Source organism: Coregonus lavaretus, assembly GCF_964263955.1.
Source record: "Coregonus lavaretus genome assembly, chromosome: 35".
Lineage (NCBI taxonomy): Eukaryota > Metazoa > Chordata > Actinopteri > Salmoniformes > Salmonidae > Coregonus > Coregonus lavaretus.
In genome coordinates this window covers 1,331,700-1,352,081 of record NC_140022.1, presented here as the reverse complement: position 1 = coordinate 1,352,081, position 20,382 = coordinate 1,331,700, and the positions used below count along the sequence as shown (strand labels likewise).

General features: G+C 44.5%; 3 protein-coding genes across 4 annotated transcripts in view; 1 reads left to right on the top strand and 2 right to left on the bottom strand.

Moving 5' to 3' along the window:
• Window positions 1-9,889, bottom strand: part of pcca (propionyl-CoA carboxylase subunit alpha) — a 40,789-nt gene extending 30,900 nt beyond the window's left edge. For both annotated transcript variants that reach the window (XR_014610638.1, XM_084152793.1), the window contains exons 1-6: window positions 9,818-9,889; window positions 9,071-9,148; window positions 7,135-7,182; window positions 6,874-6,942; window positions 3,694-3,807; window positions 3,017-3,070 (exon numbers count right to left, since the gene is read on the bottom strand). Coding sequence is in view for 1 of the 2 variants with exons in the window: in XM_084152793.1 (XP_084008919.1) it covers window positions 3,017-3,070; window positions 3,694-3,807; window positions 6,874-6,942; window positions 7,135-7,182; window positions 9,071-9,148; window positions 9,818-9,871 (417 nt within the window). In the remaining variant the exon portion in view is untranslated. The remainder of the gene's footprint in view (window positions 1-3,016; window positions 3,071-3,693; window positions 3,808-6,873; window positions 6,943-7,134; window positions 7,183-9,070; window positions 9,149-9,817) is intronic.
• A 1,662-nt stretch (window positions 9,890-11,551) lies between these two features.
• On the bottom strand, window positions 11,552-14,306 carry LOC311109810 (zinc finger protein ZIC 2-like). The gene is made up of 3 exons (XM_084152806.1): window positions 12,872-14,306; window positions 12,423-12,586; window positions 11,552-12,282 (listed from the first exon to the last, which is right to left on the bottom strand). Exons 1-3 carry the CDS (start codon window positions 13,722-13,724, stop codon window positions 12,100-12,102), a joined length of 1,200 nt encoding a protein of 399 aa, XP_084008932.1. The 5' UTR covers window positions 13,725-14,306; the 3' UTR covers window positions 11,552-12,099.
• A 692-nt stretch (window positions 14,307-14,998) lies between these two features.
• On the top strand, window positions 14,999-18,750 carry LOC311109812 (uncharacterized protein). The gene is made up of 2 exons (XM_084152808.1): window positions 14,999-16,118; window positions 16,654-18,750. Exons 1-2 carry the CDS (start codon window positions 15,641-15,643, stop codon window positions 17,097-17,099), a joined length of 924 nt encoding a protein of 307 aa, XP_084008934.1. The 5' UTR covers window positions 14,999-15,640; the 3' UTR covers window positions 17,100-18,750.
• Window positions 18,751-20,382: the final 1,632 nt, after the last annotated feature.

The following is a 20,382-nucleotide window of genomic DNA, read 5'->3' as shown; positions in this document are numbered from 1 at the left end:
ATCGTCCTTTAGATGAGAACAAACACACAACCTATCGTCCTTTAGACGAGGACAAACACACAACCTATCGTCCTTTAGACGAGGACAAACACAACCTATCGTCCTTTAGATGAGGACAAACACACAACCTATCGTCCTTTAGATGAGGACAAACACACAACCTATCGTCCTTTAGATGAGGACAAACACACAACCTATCGTCCTTTAGATGAGGACAAACACACAACCTATCGTCCTTTAGATGAGGACAAACACACAACCTATCGTCCTTTAGACGAGGACAAACACACAACCTATCGTCCTTTAGATGAGAACAAACACACAACCTATCGTCCTTTCGACGAGGACAAACACACAACCTATCGTCCTTTAGACGAGGACAAACACACAACCTATCGTCCTTTAGACGAGGACAAACACACAACCTATCGTCCTTTAGACGAGGACAAACCCACAACCTATCGTCCTTTAGACGAGGACAAACACACAACCTATCGTCCTTTAGACGAGGACAAACACACAACCTATCGTCCTTTAGACGAGGACAAACACACAACCTATCGTCCTTTAGATGAGAACAAACACACAACCTATCGTCCTTTAGACGAGGACAAACACACAACCTATCGTCCTTTAGACGAGGACAAACACAACCTATCGTCCTTTAGATGAGGACAAACACACAACCTATCGTCCTTTAGATGAGGACAAACACACAACCTATCGTCCTTTAGATGAGGACAAACACACAACCTATCGTCCTTTAGATGAGGACAAACACACAACCTATCGTCCTTTAGATGAGGACAAACACACAACCTATCGTCCTTTAGATGAGGACAAACACACAACCTATCGTCCTTTAGATGAGGACAAACACACAACCTATCGTCCTTTAGACGAGGACAAACACACAACCTATCGTCCTTTAGACGAGGACAAACACACAACCTATCGTCCTTTAGATGAGAACAAACACACAACCTATCGTCCTTTAGACGAGGACAAACACACAACCTATCGTCCTTTAGACGAGGACAAACACAACCTATCGTCCTTTAGATGAGGACAAACACACAACCTATCGTCCTTTAGATGAGGACAAACACACAACCTATCGTCCTTTAGATGAGGACAAACACACAACCTATCGTCCTTTAGATGAGGACAAACACACAACCTATCGTCCTTTAGATGAGGACAAACACACAACCTATCGTCCTTTAGATGAGGACAAACACACAACCTATCGTCCTTTAGATGAGGACAAACACACAACCTATCGTCCTTTAGATGAGGACAAACACACAACCTATCGTCCTTTAGATGAGGACAAACACACAACCTATCGTCCTTTAGACGAGGACACAATGACAAACACACAACCTATCATCCTCTAAATCAGGGTTTCCTAAACTCGGTTATTTGAATCAGCGCAAAAAACGTGCACCCGGGGGAGGGGCCCCAGGATCAACTCATCATCAAGCTTTGATTATATGAAAAAACAAAACATACACCCGGGGGGGAAGGGGGGGGCAGGACCGAGTTTGGGAAACCCTGATCTAAATGAGGACACACAATGACAAACATTTATCCTCCCTCCTCTGGTGCCATGTTGTGAAATCTCACTATTTAATGACAATAAACCTGCCTGAGCCTTTTCAGACCTCACTCATCCTCTCACGTCCAAACGGCTGTTCTTAACACACTAGTGAGTGGAGCCCCACACACCATCCTACCAGGCGCAAACAAATGAAGAGCCTCCAACAATAAGAGAGGGCCTAAGTGGCCGCCTAAGTTAAGTGGGTGCATGTGTCCTAGCGTGCTCAACGGAAGTGTGAAATGCTTGTGTTTGTCTGCAGAGTCCCAAAATAATTAAAATGTATTTTAAATGGAGGGGATCCACCGACGCATTGAGGGACGGACAATACATTGTTCTATACTCCATCCCTCCCTCCCTCCCTCCCTCCATCCCTCCATCCATCCCCCGTATTCCTTCACTCTATTCAGCCTGAGGTTCTTTCTCATGCTAACAGAACCCTAATCTCCCCCTCCCCTCCAGCTTCACCCCCTATCACCCAGCCCAGAGCCATACGGACCCCCCCCAACCCCCACCCCCTCAGAGCGCTTTGCAATGCGTAAACCTTGCACTAACTATTCACCCGCTGTTACAGGAGGGGGAGGCCCATTGAGCTGCTAATGTAATGACATCTCCATTTCCACAGCAGGCTCCCAGAAGGCAGTGGACGGCCTAGTGGACGGCCCACTCACATACAGAGCCTCGTTCCAGGACAGCACAATAGGAATGGGGGACGGGAGATATTGGGCATTGGGCTTGATTCAAAACATGGGAGCGGGTAGGAGATTTTTAGTTGACAATTAAGTAAAATATGCCATTTACCTGTGGGATTAGCTTCAATGTACAATGGCCCACCTTCGGGTGCCTTGCATGATATGCCACAATGGGAGGGAGAGATGGGAGGGAGAGATGTCGGGGTTGATTTAGGACATTGAATGATGGTGGGAGAGGTACTTAGTTAACCAGGAGGTAAATATGTATGCCATTTACCTGTGGAACTAGGTGAGGTTTAGCGTCGACATAGTAACACAGCCTTGCATAATGGCATGGTTCCATGGCCTTGCATGATATGCCATGTAAGCAGCTTTATAGTGAGTTAAAGTGTGGGGGGAAACTAGTGCATCAACAGCTAAATGTCTGAAGGGTCTTGTGTCTGTCTGCAGGCCATCAGGTATGTAATGTGGGGGTATAACTTATTTTTTTTTTCTTTTAAGTAAATGACTTAAAATAATTTGAAAGACGGTGTTAATTTTCTTATCATCAAGTGAGCCTTTTGGTGTCTGTGTGTTAAGTTTTCAAATCAGGTTTTCACCCGGAGAATCACACCCTTAATAAAATTAACTTCAGGGGGTGTCGAGGCCTGTTGATAAGGGAAACAGAGGGGGAGAGAGAGAGCTGTGTGTGTTCCCAAGACTTGTAAATCCCAGCACTACTCACCAGTCTCTTGGCAAACTCTTTATTTTCAGACAGAAAGCCGTAGCCCGGATGCACCTTCAGAAACATAAGAGAAAAGAAAAGGCGCAAAACATTAGATATTATATTAATACTATATTTATATATATTATTATTATTAGCGAACATAACCGTGTGTGTGTTTTTTTGTTGTTGTCATTTTAGCAGATGCTTTTATCCAGAGCGACTTACAGATAGTGAGTGCATACATTTTCATACTGGCCCCCCGTGGGAAACGAACCCACAACCCTGCGCCATGCTCTACCAACTGAGCTACAGGTGTGTGTGTAAATGTTGGTGTGTGTGTGTGTTTAAATGTTGGTGTGTGTGTGTGTGTTGTGTGTGTGTAAATGTTGGTGTGTGTGTGTATTGTGTGTTTAAATGTTGGTGTGTGTGTGTATTGTGTGTTTAAATGTTGGTGTGTGTGTGTATTGTGTGTTTAAATGTTGGTGTGTGTGTGTTGTGTGTTTAAATGTTGGTGTGTGTGTGTGTTGTGTGTTTAAATGTTGGTGTGTGTGTGTTGTGTGTTTAAATGTTGGTGTGTGTGTGTTGTGTGTTTAAATGTTGGTGTGTGTGTTGTGTGTTTAAATGTTGGTGTGTGTCTGTTGTGTGTTTGTTGTGTGCGTATCTGTGTGTGTGTCAATGTGTGTCATGAAACTCACGGCCTGGGATCCAGTCTTCCTGATGGCGTCCATGATGGCTTCCATGTTGAGGTAACTCTTGTTGGTGGGGGCGGGGCCTACACACACCGCCTCGTCAGCCATCTTCACATGGACCTGGAAAATCAAGGAAATAGGACCAGGAGCGGCACAGAGAATCAAGGAAATAGGACCTGGAGCGGCACAGAGAATCAAGGAAATAGGACCTGCATTGGCACAGAGAATCAAGGAAATACGACCTGCATCGGCACAGAGAATCAAGGAAATAGGACCTGCAACGCGCACAGAGAATCAAGGAAATAGGACCTGCATCGGCACAGAGAATCAAGGAAATAGGACCTGGATCGGCACAGAGAATCAAGGAAATAGGACCTGGATCGGCACAGAGAGAAACAACAATATTAAAGATGAAAAGAGGAAGCCAAAGCATCAATCATATGGTACACTGGCACTGCAACCAAATGGCACTGCAACCAAATGGCACTGCAGACACTGGCACTGCTACCAAATGGCACTGCAGACACTGCTACCAAATGGCACTGCAGACACTGCTACCAAATGGCACTGCAGACACTGCTACCAAATGGCACTGCAGACACTGCTACCAAATGGCACTGCAGACACTGCTACCAAATGGCACTGCAGGTGCTGCAGGTTGAACGGGATCTTAAGCACTTACAAATTCTTAACATATTGTACGAATTGGAATTCGTAACATATATGAATTACAGGAGACATTTTGTTTTTTTTGCAGGACCTAACATATTACACTAAATGGATGACGTTGTGCCCAATTTTCAGTGACCCGTTTTGGCTATTGAGCACTACTGGCTGAAATTGTACAAAACCTCTGTAGCATCATTTTAAATAACTTTAGACAGAAATATTCAAGAGGACAAACTGTCCAAAGCACCAACTGTGGTACATTCATCTGACACAGACGTTGTCTGTTAAGTTAAAGAAGCTGTAAAACGGAAGGAATTCTTCATTGGGTGAGTGTGATGTTTTGAAGACACAACATCAAGGCCAGGCGGCCATATTATCTTCTAAATCTCACATCACCAGCATCGCCCCAACACCCCCCCATGGAGACAGACCCTCAGCAGATTGAGTGACAGACACTGTCACCACCAGGACACATTCCACGGGATTAACATCAACATCTGGATCAACAAGGTGGCAGAAGGAGAGAGTGTGTGTGGGTCGGGGGGAGGGAAGGGGGTTATAGGCCAGTTGGTTCCCTGCGTCTCTTAACAAAGAAGTGCTAAGGGAGGCATCATGTCTGCTCTACACACCTAAACAACACTTAAAAACCTGTACAACACATCCACAGGTCAACGGGACTTCACTATTACCTGCTCCATCTTACAGGCCGTACTTGGTCCATTACATTGACATACACCTGGTCCATCTTACAGGCCGTACTTGGTCCATTACATTGACATACACCTGGTCCATTTTACGGGCCGTACTTGGTCCATTACATTGACATACACCTGGTCCATTTTACGGGCCGTACTTGGTCCATTACATTGACATACACCTGGTTCATCTTACGGGCCGTACTTGGTCCATTACATTGACATACACCTGGTCCATCTTACGGGCCGTACTTGGTCCATTACATTGACATACACCTGGTCCATTTTACGGGCCGTACTTGGTCCATTACATTGACATACACCTGGTCCATTTTACGGGCCGTACTTGGTCCATTACATTGACATACACCTGGTCCATCTTACGGGCCGTACTTGGTCCATTACATTGACATACACCTGGTCCATCTTACGGGCCGTACTTGGTCCATTACATTGATATACACCTGGTCCATCTTACGGGCCGTACTTGGTCCATTACATTGATATACAGCTGGTCCATTGACATACATTTACATTTTAGTCATTTAGCAGACGCTCTTATCCAGAGCGACTACAGTTAGTGAATGCATATATTTTCATACTGGTCCCCCATGGGAATCGAACCCACAACCCTGGCGTTGCAAGCACCATGCTCTACCAACTGAGCTACACGGGACATACAACAGTATTAACATTAACATCCACTGTAGGGACTCCGGAGGACATTTTGGTGGGTAGTCAACAGTCCCCCATTTACCCCTTGAGTCATGGTCAACGTTTCGGAATGTTTGTCACCTTGGCGACTAGAGGAGCCCAATAAACAACCGTGTCTACCCGCCTGTCTGACCAAAAGAGAGGCTTGGTGCTGGGATGTCAATATTACACCCAGTTAAAGGCCTACTATGTGATTTATACAGCATTTAAATACAACCTACCTTCTCATTTAGCACACCACAATACCTCTGGCTGTATGGGGTCAATATAACACAAAACAATACCTCTGGCTGTGTGGGGTCAATAACACACCACAATACCTCTGGCTGTATGGGGTCAATATAACACACCACAATACCTCTGGCTGTATGGGGTCAATATAACACACCACAATACCTCTGGCTGCATGGGGTCAATATAACACACCACAATACCTCTGGCTGTATGGGGTCAATATAACACACCACAATACCTCTGGCTGTATGGGGTCAATATAACACACCACAATACCTCTGGCTGTATGGGGTCAATATAACACACCACAATACCTCTGGCTGTATGGGGTCAATATAACACACCAACTCTACAGGCCAGACAGACTTACCACGCTGGCATCAACATCCCCTATATACACCAACTCTACAGGCCAGACAGACTTACCACGCTGGCATCAACATCCCCTATATACACCAACTCTACAGCCCAGACAGACTTACCGCGCTGGCATCAACATCCCCTATATACACCAACTCTACAGCCCAGACAGACTTACCACGCTGGCATCAACATCCCCTATATACACCAACTCTACAGGCCAGACAGACTTACCGCGCTGGCATCAACATCCCCTATATACACCAACTCTACAGGCCAGACAGACTTACCGCGCTGGCATCAACATCCCCTATATACACCAACTCTACAGGCCAGACAGACTTACCACGCTGGCATCAACATCCCCTATATACACCAACTCTACAGGCCAGACAGACTTACCACGCTGGCATCAACATCCCCTATATACACCAACTCTACAGGCCAGACAGACTTACCACGCTGGCATCAACATCCCCTATATACACCAACTCTACAGGCCAGACAGACTTACCGCGCTGGCGTCAACGTCACTGTGCACCGCCACTGTTTTGATGCCCATCTTCTTACATGTTTTCATCACCTGCCAGAGGCAAAGAAGACATGTTATCAACTTTTATTCAATACATCAATAATAATTGGCTTTAATGTTTACGATCTGCAATAGGCGCAGTCGAAAGATGTAACATAGTGTAGCTTATGAGGGCTTTCATCCTGTCTCTGGCTTTTAACCAGAGAGCCAGTGTTGGTTAGTTAACATAGCGAACAGTCTTACCCTGCAGGCGATCTCTCCTCTGTTTGCAATAAGGATCTTATCAAAGGTCTAGTAAGGTGAAAGGGAAAAAAGAGATTAGTTTGGGAAGTCGTTGTCACAACAAATAATTTGCTCCTGTGTGTGTGTGTGTACCAGTAAACACGTAGGAACACAGTAAGTGAAAGCGTCTGGTTCTGTCAGTCTTTCCGTTCCTCTGGTCTGAACACCTTATTAAACTGAGCGTCTTTCCTCTATCCCCCCCCCCCCCCCTCCCCCCCCTCCCCTCCCCACTCACAGCTCAACCCCCTGCCTGTCCTACTGCTAAACACTATGGCCAGAGGCAAGGTTGGCATGGTGGTTTGAAGATCAAAGACCAAAGCTAGGAGGATGTGACATGTTGTTTATATTGGGGATTGAGGGAAATGAAGGTTTCCCCTTATAACATTTAGAGAGACAGAGACAGAAAGCATATACTCTTTAAGCAACAAATAAATATATTCTGTGTTACTCAGGTTCATGTCATGGCTTTCAAAGGTTTGTCAACACAAAGTACTGTTTTTAATCAGAGGTTTGTCAACACAAAGTACTGTTTTTAATCAGAGGTTTGTCAACACAAAGTACTGTATTAAATCAGAGGTTTGTCAACACAAAGTACTGTATTTAATTTCCATACAGAACTACTCATATCCTTCCTTGCATCATGTGACAGCCCTGCCCCCAGTGAGCCATACAGAACTACTTCTATCCAATGTTCCCTCTAAACTGAGCGCGTGCAGCAAGGCCGAGTACCTCCTCCTCCTCCTCCAGGACTGCCATGCCGCGCAGAGACGCAAGAGATTGAACTTCACCCCATTAGTTTGCCCTATATAGATAAAAAAAAATATGTCTGTGTTCGAATCAACATTATATCAGCCCCTTTTCAATGCAACAAGCCAAAACAAATCTAACTTTGCAAGATTGAGTCTGTGGTTTGATAGTAGCCAGAGCCAGAGCACAACGGAGTAGAATCCTATTGGCGGGGGGGTAGCCCACGGGCCATCTTTCAATCACCTGCCAGTGAATGCGCTTTTCAGATCAGTTCATATCAGAGCCACGCATCTGCACATTTGTTAGCCCCAGGGCCATCTTTCAATCACCTGCCAGTGAATGCGCTTTTCAGATCAGTTCATATCACAGCCACGCATCTGCACATTTGTTGATATTCTTTGCTAGTTAGCGAGTTATTAGCCCAGTTATACATAAGTATAGGTCAGCAATGGGGAGTTACTGCTTCCTACAAGAGAACAAAACGTGTAGGCTACATTTCAAGCTGTCTTTGAAAAGCCAGTCAGATAATAAGCTTATGTCTTAATTAAAGAGGCAGTGTTGTATTTTGAGACAGGCTTGAATATGCAAATAAGACAATAGGCAGAGGGGTAGCCTACATTGTCTAATTCTCTGTATGGTAATAATAATTAATATTATTTTGTAAAGTGGTTTCTTGCATCATACAACACAATACAATGCAATTTACAGTCACATATTTGGCCCATGGTGTTACAAACCAAGTAAAAAAAATCTATAATTAATGTCAATCCCTTCATAATGTAAAAAACGTTTTCAAAAGTCTCATGCAATGTAGGCCTGCATTGAACACCACATATAGGCTACTGTAGGCTATATCATAGAAATCAAAAGCTATTTCCATGTGAAAACGTTTTGGGATTTGCTCCATTGGTTTTGTTGGTAGGCCTACATTATGCTCAAATAGCCACAATAACCTGTTGGCTACTGTCTAAAACTGTAAGGGTAAAGCCTTTGTTCACTGTAAACGCTCGCCGGAAGTTGCACAAAATTCTCACAACTTTCCGCTCACAAGACCTGAAATGTGCTCAGTGCCCCAAAAAATGAGGGAACAAGGCTCCTATCCTTCCATGCATCATTGTGACAGCCCTGCGCCCAGTAAGTAATATGTTACCTTCTCATTGGCATCATAAACAGTGGAGTACTGTACTCGACTGGACACCACACAGCATCTGGACTGGAAAGAGGCATGCTGCAGGGAAACATTTCAGAAACATGAACGTTATAGTACCACACTCAAACATCAGAAACACCACTCTTCGCTATTCTTTATAATGGGCAAATGCCGCACATCACAAAGAGCTGAAGGTTAAACGTGATGGCAGCTGTCTTGTTTCTATTACACCAATAGCGGCCAGAATTGCTGAGCTGGAAAGAAGTCATATCCCGATATACGATAGCTGTTCAGGTCACAACGTTACATTCAAGGACAGTTTTTCATTCAAAGACAGCTACATTTAGTCATGTGGTGAAAGTTCAACCAGTTCAGGCTTGTGTTATGAAGTGTGACTTATTAGCAAGATGCTAACGGTTTGGACGCTTTGACATTGACAGAGGAGGAATGGACGAAGCTATTCATTCTCTAATACGAATATAACAAACATTAACACCACGAAATACAATACTGAAATGTCAGATAGAGTAGGGAATGCTTACATCTTACAAACTACCAAAGAAGAGAGACAGCTGGAGTGAAGGTTTGTGAATGAGACGGACTTGCTAGCGAACAGACAACCGATTGTGTTGTGCTAGAAACTTGCAGTAAAAGCATAGATTTTCGGGTGTTTCGGTTTTGCAAGAGCTCTTCGTGAATTTGAAATAACTAGCTACAAGAGTAAGGTTGCAATAACTGACAGCTCACCTTAGCAGCAAGCAAAACTCTTTGCAGGGTTGGAGTGATCATGTACGCCGCCATGTCTGTCGGGGTGAGGGAGTGACGTTGATAGGGGCGTATGCTCCGTCTTCCAATCAAATCGAGTTATCGTACGTAGACGTACGTACGTCCGTACGTACAACCGTAGAGCTTGAGGGATTACATTTGTTCCACTGTATTTAGCTGTAATTGATCATACAGTAACCTACTTTTATAATGTAAGTGTCGTCTTACTTCTGTGTCCATCTATTTTCTCACCTGTTTTCTTACCTTTTCAAATGATACGAACAACAATTATGTTGAATATTATCAACATAGTGGGCCTCTAGTGAAATGTGGAATTTGTGAACTTTTACAGTGATAAGCCTAGAAGAAATCCATTACATAATTCTATATTTTCTAAATGTAATTTTAGTGTCATACATTCAGTAGAATACAGTCACGCACAATATCAATGTATCTTCATTATTATCTGGAAATGAGGACAAAATCTATAAAAACTGAAATGATGCAATTGGGTCTATTTCCGGGTTTATTCCAATCAAATCAAATCAAATTGTATTGGCCACATGCGCCGAATACAACAGGTGCAGACATTACAGTGAAATGCTTACTTACAGCCCTTAACCAACAGTGCATTTATTTGGAGTAGCCTATAGGCTTCTTTCTCCAACTCTTTTACCGTTCTTTCCTGCTGTCTATTCTTTCTCGTTATTGTCCACTGCAATGACAGGTATAAAAACAGAATGTAGCAGGCCTTGTAAATTCCAACCTGTCAAAAATGACTGGGTCTGGTTTACAGTATTATGTATGGTTCTGCGGCCAAATAACTGACTGTTGTCTTTCCCCATGTTAGGGATGCACACACCCACAGCTCCAGATCAGGTGTTGCTAATGTGTGCTTCTACAGGTTCAGGAGTAATGCTGAGAGAGGTACTTTCTTGTAGAAGGAGCCTCACAGTGGGATGAGTTGCCTCTGCCCATAAAAACGACGTCCTCTCTGGGCAGCTTTAAAAAGAAGGTTAAAAACTGTCATGTCTTCTGTGCTCATATAAATGTCACTTACGATGTAACTGCAATAATTAAATAAATGTTTGTATGTTTTTGTTGTATCTCGCTGCCATACTGTGTCCAACCGTGTTGCCGGTCTTGCCTAGCCATCTCGTCACAACAGGACCACAATGGAAAAAAGACCCGAGCCGTGTTCGAATACTCATACTAACCGCACTATTTGTGACGTAAATCGAGTATGTAGTATACAGTATGTTAGTATGGGAATCCGAACACAGCTCCAGACTTTGTTATCCTCGATGATTTTACTCGTGTGCTTATTTTTAAAATTGTCGAATTAATAAACTAAAGGGGTCTCATTTCAATGACCATTAAAAAAAAATATGAAATAACAAAACAAGTTGTATTTCTCATAAACAATAATTTGTGGTGATCAATCCAAGTTGTCCTGCCATATTATGGATTAAGTAAGAATTTTTAAAAAAAACTATTGGAGCTCCAAATAAATAAGAAATAATTGATGATTCTGAAAAGATCCATGATAATTTATCATATATAATCAATAATGTGTACATATACAATTTACACTTGTATATAAATTCCATATCATACTTGTTGGTGCAAGGAGCCGCCATTCAAAATGACCTGTGTTTTAATGCACCACATTCACAGAGCGCCACGAATTAAAAAAGGAACGTAGACAGGCATTTTAAAAATCAGATTCATTTTATTAACACGTTTGGAAACAGAATTACAGCAAAGTAACACAGCAGTTTTCTTTTTATATAAATTATGTCTCAACTATAGGCATCTCAAGAGGTCGTTCATGGAGGACAACGAATATTCAACCTTTTCAAGTCATACCCCCCAAATCCCGTTAACTTCAACAAAAACTTGTTTCCAATAAAATAATTGTGCACAATTAAACTGAGGTTAACTTTGGCACTTATTTAAAATACTTTAAAATATTTCATGGTCAAATCACAAACTCCCAATCAACTACAAAAATAACCGCCCCCAAAATGACAGCGAAAGACTGATATGAGAATCATAATACTGATAATTCAACAACCAACGAAAGAAATAACGTTTTTTGACATCAGACATTTTCTTCTTTGGCTTCCAATGTTTTAGTGCAACGTTCTTGAGTCATATTTCAATCGCGCGTAAAGCGTCCATTTAGGCCAGTCAGATGCTCATTGTCGTTTTGCTTCATTTTTTTGCGGTCGTTTTCCCGTTACTCTTGAGTGTGGTCCTCCTCAGACATACCACTCACTGAAGTTGGACGAGAGGTTGCTGTGTCCGCTACTGAGGACCGCAGAGTCCGGGGACATGTTGCTCTGGGTCTCCGAGGCAGGGGACACTAAACCCGGGGGCGTCGAGGACTCATACCCGCTGCTGGCTCGGGGCGACGTGTCTGCTACTGACAGAGAATCATGCACCTGAAAGAAATAAAAACAAATCCGTCAAAAAACACTCTCTCTCAAAAATGACCACAATTTCGACACAAAGGTTTCCACACTTTTGTCACCGAACAAAGGTGTCCAGGAGAAGCATATTTTGGTAATGAGAGAAAATGGACCTTCATATGTTTTCTCAGAGAGCTGGGGTGTGTGTAGGACTTGTCACACATCTTGCAGAGATAGGGCTTGTCAGACGTGTGAACGTGCAGGTGTTTTTTGCGGTCACTGCTGTTTGCGAAGCGTCTGTCGCAGCCGAAGAAATCACACATGAACGGTTTCTCCCCTGGAAGAGAACAAAATGAGGAATTTAAATATGTTTGTTGTTATAAATATATACAGTCACAGTTGTTCTCAAAATATCTGATACAATTTAGTTATAGGCCCTGCAGATAAAACCCAAAGCACATCACCAAATAAAACATGGGAGAGTTATGCATAATTTTTGAAGGCCATTTGCCTATAAACGTTCTAAATAACCTCACTCCATATAAAACTCAATCAGATATCTAAAACAGAAGTTTATATCCATGAGATATTCAACCTGCAGACATATTTCTTTTGGAATTACCTGTGTGCGTCCTCTTGTGTATCTTCAAGTTCTCCGAGCGCGCAAAGACCTTGCTGCATCCGGGGAACGGGCACGGGAAAGGCTTCTCTCCAGTGTGCACCCGAATATGATTCACCAGCTTGTATTTGGCCTTGAACGATTTGTTCTCGCGCGGGCACTCTTCCCAGAAGCAGGTGTGGCTACTCTGCTCGGGCCCACCGACGTGCTCCACGGAGACGTGCGTAACCAGCTCGTGCATGGTGCCGTAGGTCTTGCCACAGCACCGGCTCGCCCCTCCGGGCTGGTCCGGGTCTATCCACTTGCAGATCAACTCTTGTTTGATGCACTGCTGCCGCATGAAGCGGAAGAACGCGGCTGGGTGATGATGGTGGTGAGCTGCCATGCCCATGTTGAGACCCATAGCCCCATATTGGCCGTAAGGGTCGCTCCTTGGGCCGGAAACATGGTGATACTGGTCCGCTCTACCGAACACCTCCCCTGGTAGTCCCAGCCGGCCGCCCAGCACGTTAGCAGAGCCGTGGTGCTGGTCGTGCATCCCGGGAAAGAGGAGGTGTCCATGCCCCTGGCCCTCGACGTGTGAGTGATGGAGGGACCCAGCCATAGTCCTGAGGAGAGAGTGCTGATCGCTGGCAGGGGAAGAGTCTCCGAATCCCCGGTTGCGCATGATAAAGTCCCGTGTGGAGTTGGCGTAGGATGGGCCATACCCGGGTCCCTGGGTGGCGATGTGGACCGACTCCATAAAGCTGGGGTCTCTCTCCTGCATCTCGGCTGGTGAATGCACTGAGTGGTGCCTTTGGAACGCGCTCGCACTGACCCCTGTGCCTGAGTGCTGGTGACCTCCCTCCAACAGCATCACAGCACGAGCCTGGGCTCGATGAATGGAACGATGCGCAAAGTAAATATTTGAACTGTACGCGTGCGTAGAAAGCGGTTGAAGAAGTGTCCAAAAGCTCTAAATAAAAAGATGTTTCATTCTCAAATGAGGACTCAATATCTTGCTGCAAAACATAAGCCAGAGAATTCCTAAGCACCCTAAGGAGCAAAAACGCCTGCAAGCTATGAATGGATAGTTTTGCAGGAGTCTCAACAGGAATGTACCGGGAATTAATAAAGGTCTTGTGGCTCCGTGGTGTATCTTCAGAATGCTGTTTGTAAGTATGACTGTTCCCTACAACGTGAAAATGCTTATCCCAGGGTCTTCAATGGGCACTTCTTACCTCCCCTTTTTACAGAACCCCGGGTGTTCCCCAAACGCACTCTGATTTGCCACAGCAGCTAATCGATCCCAGCCATTCCACCAATTACAGGCAAGCATCTCGTGACTAATCGATGCTTGCTCCGCCCATGTTCTATTACTATGGAAAGTCTTAACGGGAAAATTACTCATTTTAGGTGAAATCTTGAAACTTAAACTAGTCACTTCATTTACGTTGCTTGCATGCTGAATAGTGATATGAAAAAAATATGTATTCAGTTGTGTGGAAAGTATATATTTTCACTCACTAACACACAAGCGTTTAATACATTTTGCAAGCTAACCACATGTTATGGCAGATCAAAGGTCAAATCTGTTTTAACTGATGCACCTCAGCCATACAATTTCGTTAGGCCTAAATAAAAAACCCAAGGATATTTATGTTTCAAGTGAATAAGATGGACTTACAGCAAGGAGAAAAACGACCCCAAAAAGTTACATTGCTCCATGGTTACAGTTAAGCACGGCACGACCTCTTTGTCCTGCTGGCAACACCACAGGAGTGAGTCAAGTTCAAAGGCAGCCCTGCAGCTCTGCGGTTGGAGGGAAAAAAAGAACCTTTCAGTCTGAGAGAATGAAGTGTCTCTATGGACACATAAAACATTAACCCTGCCCTGTTAGAGGCTCAGAGGAAAATACAAGAAAACCGTTTTTGGACCAAAATAACATTGGACATTTTTGAAATCTGATTCCAAATTATTAGCAGAATCTTCAAGATACTTTAATTTTGGAACATAACATGGCATCCCATGATGCTCACTGTCCACTGAATGTGTAAAACCATATAAAGAATGAAAAGTGGATATTCTGCAAACGAAATATTTGATATTCTATTGTCAATTCAATTCTGTGACAAATGTCCAAGGAAAAGATATAGGCTATAACAAAACCAAACGTGGCAAAAGAAAACAACGTTTATTTTTGTTAATCGGGGGAGAAAAAAATCCATCAGCCAACATTGATTCCATTTGAAGTAGGCCTGGCTTCTCATGATAGGCTATAGAGGGCATTGAGATATGCATCTGTGGGCCCGGCCTGTAGATGCCACAGATGTTCACTTGGCAAGCGTCCTCATGCTTACCACTGGGGGCGCATCTCAATAATTCAGAGTATATTCTCATCTCCTTTCCTTCGTCTCCACTGATCTGAAAAGACTGGAGTGAGGAAAGAAATCCCCTTCATCCGCCATATTGCTTTCTTGTGTTTTTCAGATCAGTGCCGCCTGAGCTGAGGAAGAGGAGATGAAGAGAGGACGCCATTTTACAACATTGGGATACAGCCATAGATCTGCGAGTTTTTCTTACAGCTATGGGGGGACGGACCACCTGGTTCTAACCGGGTTTACGGCCAATTTACAGAATATGCTTCATGCCCCTCAGTAGTCCAAAACCTGGGCGGACCGCGTTAAGATCCACGTGGTTTCCCCAAATCAGCGCGGTTTCTGTCTACAGCTACAGGAAGCATAAAGGACGGAGAACGGTAAGGCAGCCAGCTCGAGGCCCGTCTCTACTACCATGCAGCGGCCGGGTGGTCGCCATCGCCACAATGGCCACTCTCTGCTCCGCAATAACAATTCCATGGCCTCATACATCGCTTCTCCTCCGCCGCGCGCTGCCTCCACCGGCGCCTATGCGGAATACTCCAACAACAACAACAACAGGCCTATAAAGCCCGAGCTGGTCTGCAAATGGACGGACCACGAGCACCGTGACCGAACTTCAAAACAAAGGATATGCGACCAAACTTTCAGCTCCATGCACGAGCTGGTGGACCACGTAAGCACCGAGCACGTCGCTGGGCTCGAGCCCCTGAGCCATGTTTGTATGTGGGAAGAATGCCTGAGAGAAGGAAAGGCGTTTAAAGCCAAATATAAACTGATAAACCACATCAGGGTACACACTGGGGAGAAACCATTCTCCTGTACTTTCCCAGACTGCGGGAAAGTGTTCGCTCGGTCGGAAAACCTCAAGATTCACACGCGCACGCACACAGGTATGTAGATTATGTTCCATAAAGGACACTGGGAATGCCAAAAAAGAACCTACCTTTTCGTCTCCTTCAGGCCATAGTGAAAGGTTATGTTATTCTACATAGTGTCATTGGGCCTATACTAAAACTAAACAATTGGACAACATTTCTGATGATATACAGTAGGTCAGTCACTGCTTGCCAGACATGCAGAGCACGTCATCATGTTGACATGTTCCACACACAGTCCTATTCAGGAAGTAGCCTGATTGTGGAGTAGCAGGTTACATTGTGTGGTGGGGTTTGCCCATTGACAAGAAGCAAAGGACCTTAAAGGAGAGCCAGTGAAGCAAGCTGTAGAAAGGGATGTTGTTCTCAATCAGTGAAGTGACACTGTTTGCCATATTTCACGCAGCTCCACCAACTCCAAGCTGACAGATGGTGCATGGTAAAAGCAGTAGGGTGGACCTTGTATGTTGTGTTGAAGATGTTTAGTCTTGTGACTGATATCATGTGACATTCTATTTCCTCCCCATAATATCTTCACCTCTTTTTCTAGGTGAGAAGCCATTTCAATGTGAGTTCACCGGCTGCCTGCGGAAATTTGCCAACAGCAGTGACCGTAAGAAGCACTCGCAGGTCCACACCAGCGCCAAACCGTACGACTGCAAGGCCCACGGCTGCTTCAAGTCCTACACACACCCCAGCTCCCTCAGAAAACACATGAAGATCCACCTCAACGCACTCAAGTCCTCTCCTACCTCGGAACCCATAGACCTGTCATTCACAGGGATTCTTGGGAAACGTAGTTCCCGGGATTATGTAGCTTCGCGGACTAACTGCTCATCTTCTAGGCTCTCGCTGCCTCCGGCGGTGTCCAACATTAAGGAGTGGTACGTGTGTACCAGGACCACAGGTCAGGGACAGAACTACCTCCAACTCACAGCAGATGAGATCAAGTCAGAGCCATGTAGCGGTGATGAGGAGTATTATAATACGACGTAGCAGCAGGACAATGCTTTGCAGTATGGACTGTGTGAACTACAATGAATCCCAAATACAGGGATAGAACTGGAAGATGAACACAACATACGTCCCCTGTCAATATGGAGATGTGGTGAACACAACATACGTCCCCTGTCACTATGGAGATGTGGTGAACTCAACATACGTCCCCTGTCAATATGGAGATGTGGTGAACACAACGTACATCCCCTGTCAATATGGAGATGTGGTGAACACAACGTACGTCCCCTGTCAATATGGAGATGTGGTGAACACAACGTACGTCCCCTGTCAATATGGAGATGTGGTGAACACAACGTACGTCCCCTGTCAATATGGAGATGTGGTGAACACAACGTACGTCCCCTGTCAATATGGAGATGTGGTGAACACAACGTACGTCCCCTGTCAACATGGAGATGTGGTGAACACAACATACATCCCCTGTCAATATGGAGATGGACAGATGTGATGGAGACTTGCTGTATGTGTGAATGTCTGGGCCAGTATTCATAAAGTGTCTCACAGCGTAAGAGTGCTGATCTCTGATCAGTTTTGCCTTTTTAGATCATATTGAAAAAGATTACAGGGAGGATCTGATCCTTGATAAGCACTCGTATTCTGATAGGCGTTATGACGACCAGGCCCTAATGTCAGTGTATTATCTAATGAGAAGCCGCAGCCATGAAACGTATTGCCATAAGAGATTGAAGACAACATCCCTCTGATAAACACCCAGGATCAGGGCCCATATCCACAAAGCCTATCAGAGGAGGAATACTAATCTAGGATCAGCTCCAACCTCTTATTCATCATGATTTAAAAGGGCAAAACTGCTTTGTAAATACGGGGCCTGACCCGAGTTAGATTCTTGAAGATATTTGAGGTGCGCTTGATTTCCCTTGGAGTTTGCACTTTTGGGATTAGTCCATTGGTGCCTGTGTACCAGGCAAACTAAATTTACATTTTAGTCATTTAGCAGACGCTCTTATCCAGAGCAACTTACAGTTAGTGAGTGCATACATTTTTTTTTCATACTGGCACCCCGTGGGAATCGAACCCACAACCCTGGCGTTGCAAGCGCCATGGTCTACCAACTGAGCTACACAGGGCCTAAATCAAGTGCATCTCAAGTATTTGACATATGTAAATGTAAGTCGCTCTGGATAAGAGCGTCTGCTAAATGACTAAAATGTAAATATGTAATGGGCTCAGGTTTGCCTGTATAACTACGCATACTAGAGCAGAGATCTCCGGTGCATTCATGTAAACGTATCGGTACCTCTGAGACTGTTTGCTCGGCTCAATAACTGTCAAATAATTACTATAGACTACTTCCAATGGAAGTAATGGTTCACTTTCCTTTTACAGCAACTCTGGCCCTATAGAAGCCATTTATGATGCAGTTAATGACAAGGGTGGAAACCATGATTGGTTATGTTGAATTAGTAATGTGAGAAATGTTGCCAGACCCTCATGGTGAGCCAGACTCTGTTTACATGTGACTGTACTGATCAATGTGGTGGTTGTTGCTGTATTGTGTTCAGAGGGGATGAGTTACAGTGACGATGCTTATTATATTTTCGGAACATTTATTGTTGTTTAAATCTATTTTCTCAGCCTTTCAAAGTGCCTCATTAAACTCTATTCCCATGTTGATATAAGCCTATTATTTTACTGCTAATTACCACAGAACTAGAATTCATCCTATATCTATGCTAATAACAGCATATTTCAGTCAGAGGAATATGTTTTCTATGTGGTCAAAGTGAATAAAATCTGTGTGTATCAAAATACACATACACGTTGTCATTGCTTGCTCTGAAGCAGTATTGACAAATAAATCATATTGACTATAAAAGGGGCCTCATCTTTCGTTCTGGGAAGCACTATGAATGTCATTTCTCTGTTTCTATTCACTTTGAATGTTGAAAATGCTACTTTCTTGTTTGCATTATATACAGGAAGTGCCTTGTGAATGGTATGAATCAACCAGATAAAGAGCCTTGAGTAAAGTAGTCAAACCTAACAGACAAACACCAACCGGTTGCAAGGCGTGTGTAGACCACAAGGCAGCCCAACCGGTTGCAAGGCGTGTGTAGACCACAAGGCAGCCCAACCGGTTGCAAGGCGTGTGTAGACCACAAGGCAGCCCAACCGGTTGCAAGGCGTGTGTAGACCACAAGGCAGCCCAAACGGTTGCAAGGCGTGTGTAGACCACAAGGCAGCCCAACCGGTTGCAAGGCGTGTGTAGACCACAAGGCAGCCCAACCGGTTGCAAGGCGTGTGTAGACCACAAGGCAGCCCAACCGGTTGCAAGGCGTGTGTAGACCACAAGGCAGCCCAACCGGTTGCAAGGCGTGTGTAGACCACAAGGCAGCCCAACCGGTTGCAAGGCGTGTGTAGACCACAAGGCAGCCCAACCGGTTGCAAGGCGTGTGTAGACCACAAGGCAGACCAACCGGTTGCAAGGCGTGTGTAGACCACAAGGCAGCCGCCAGTGAATGAGTAAGAGAGGGGCTTTTAAAGTGGAACCTACCGGGGGAACACCGTTCTGTTGTCCTAACAACACTGCTGAGCTGATTTGGACGCTGACTGCAAATAAAGTGACATTCTTAGACCCAGTGACGCCACTCTGTGGACAGGCTGTATCCCAAATTACACCTTATTTCCTATACAGCCCATTGGAGTCTGGTCGAAAGTAGTGCACTTTATAGGGAACAGGGTGCCATCTGAGATGAGGCCATAGCATACAGAGTGAAAGGGTATATACCATGGCCTTTAAACCCCTATCCACTATCCATCTGATTCAAGGATGATAGGACAAAAACTGAATATGAAAAGGAAAGAACAGACCATTTGAAAATCCCATAAACAGGTGTGTGTCCAGTTCGCAGTTTTTGACTCATTTACCTTTCTTTGCTCTGATGGATTTGGATAGTAGTTGCTTTGCCTGTTACCATAGATACTCAAAACTGCCTGTTACCATAGATACTCCGGACTGCCTGTTACCATAGATATTCCAGACTGCCTGTTACCATAGATACTCTGAACTGCCTGTTACTATAGATATTCCGGACTGCCTGTTACCATAGGGCCTAAGATACTCCTGTTACCATAGGACCTAAGATACTCCTGTTACCATAGGGCCTAAGATACTCCTGTTACCATAGGGCCTAAGATACTCCTGTTACCATAGGGCCTAAGATACTCCTGTTACCATAGGGCCTAAGATACTCCTGTTACCATAGGGCCTAAGATACTCCTGTTACCATAGGGCCTA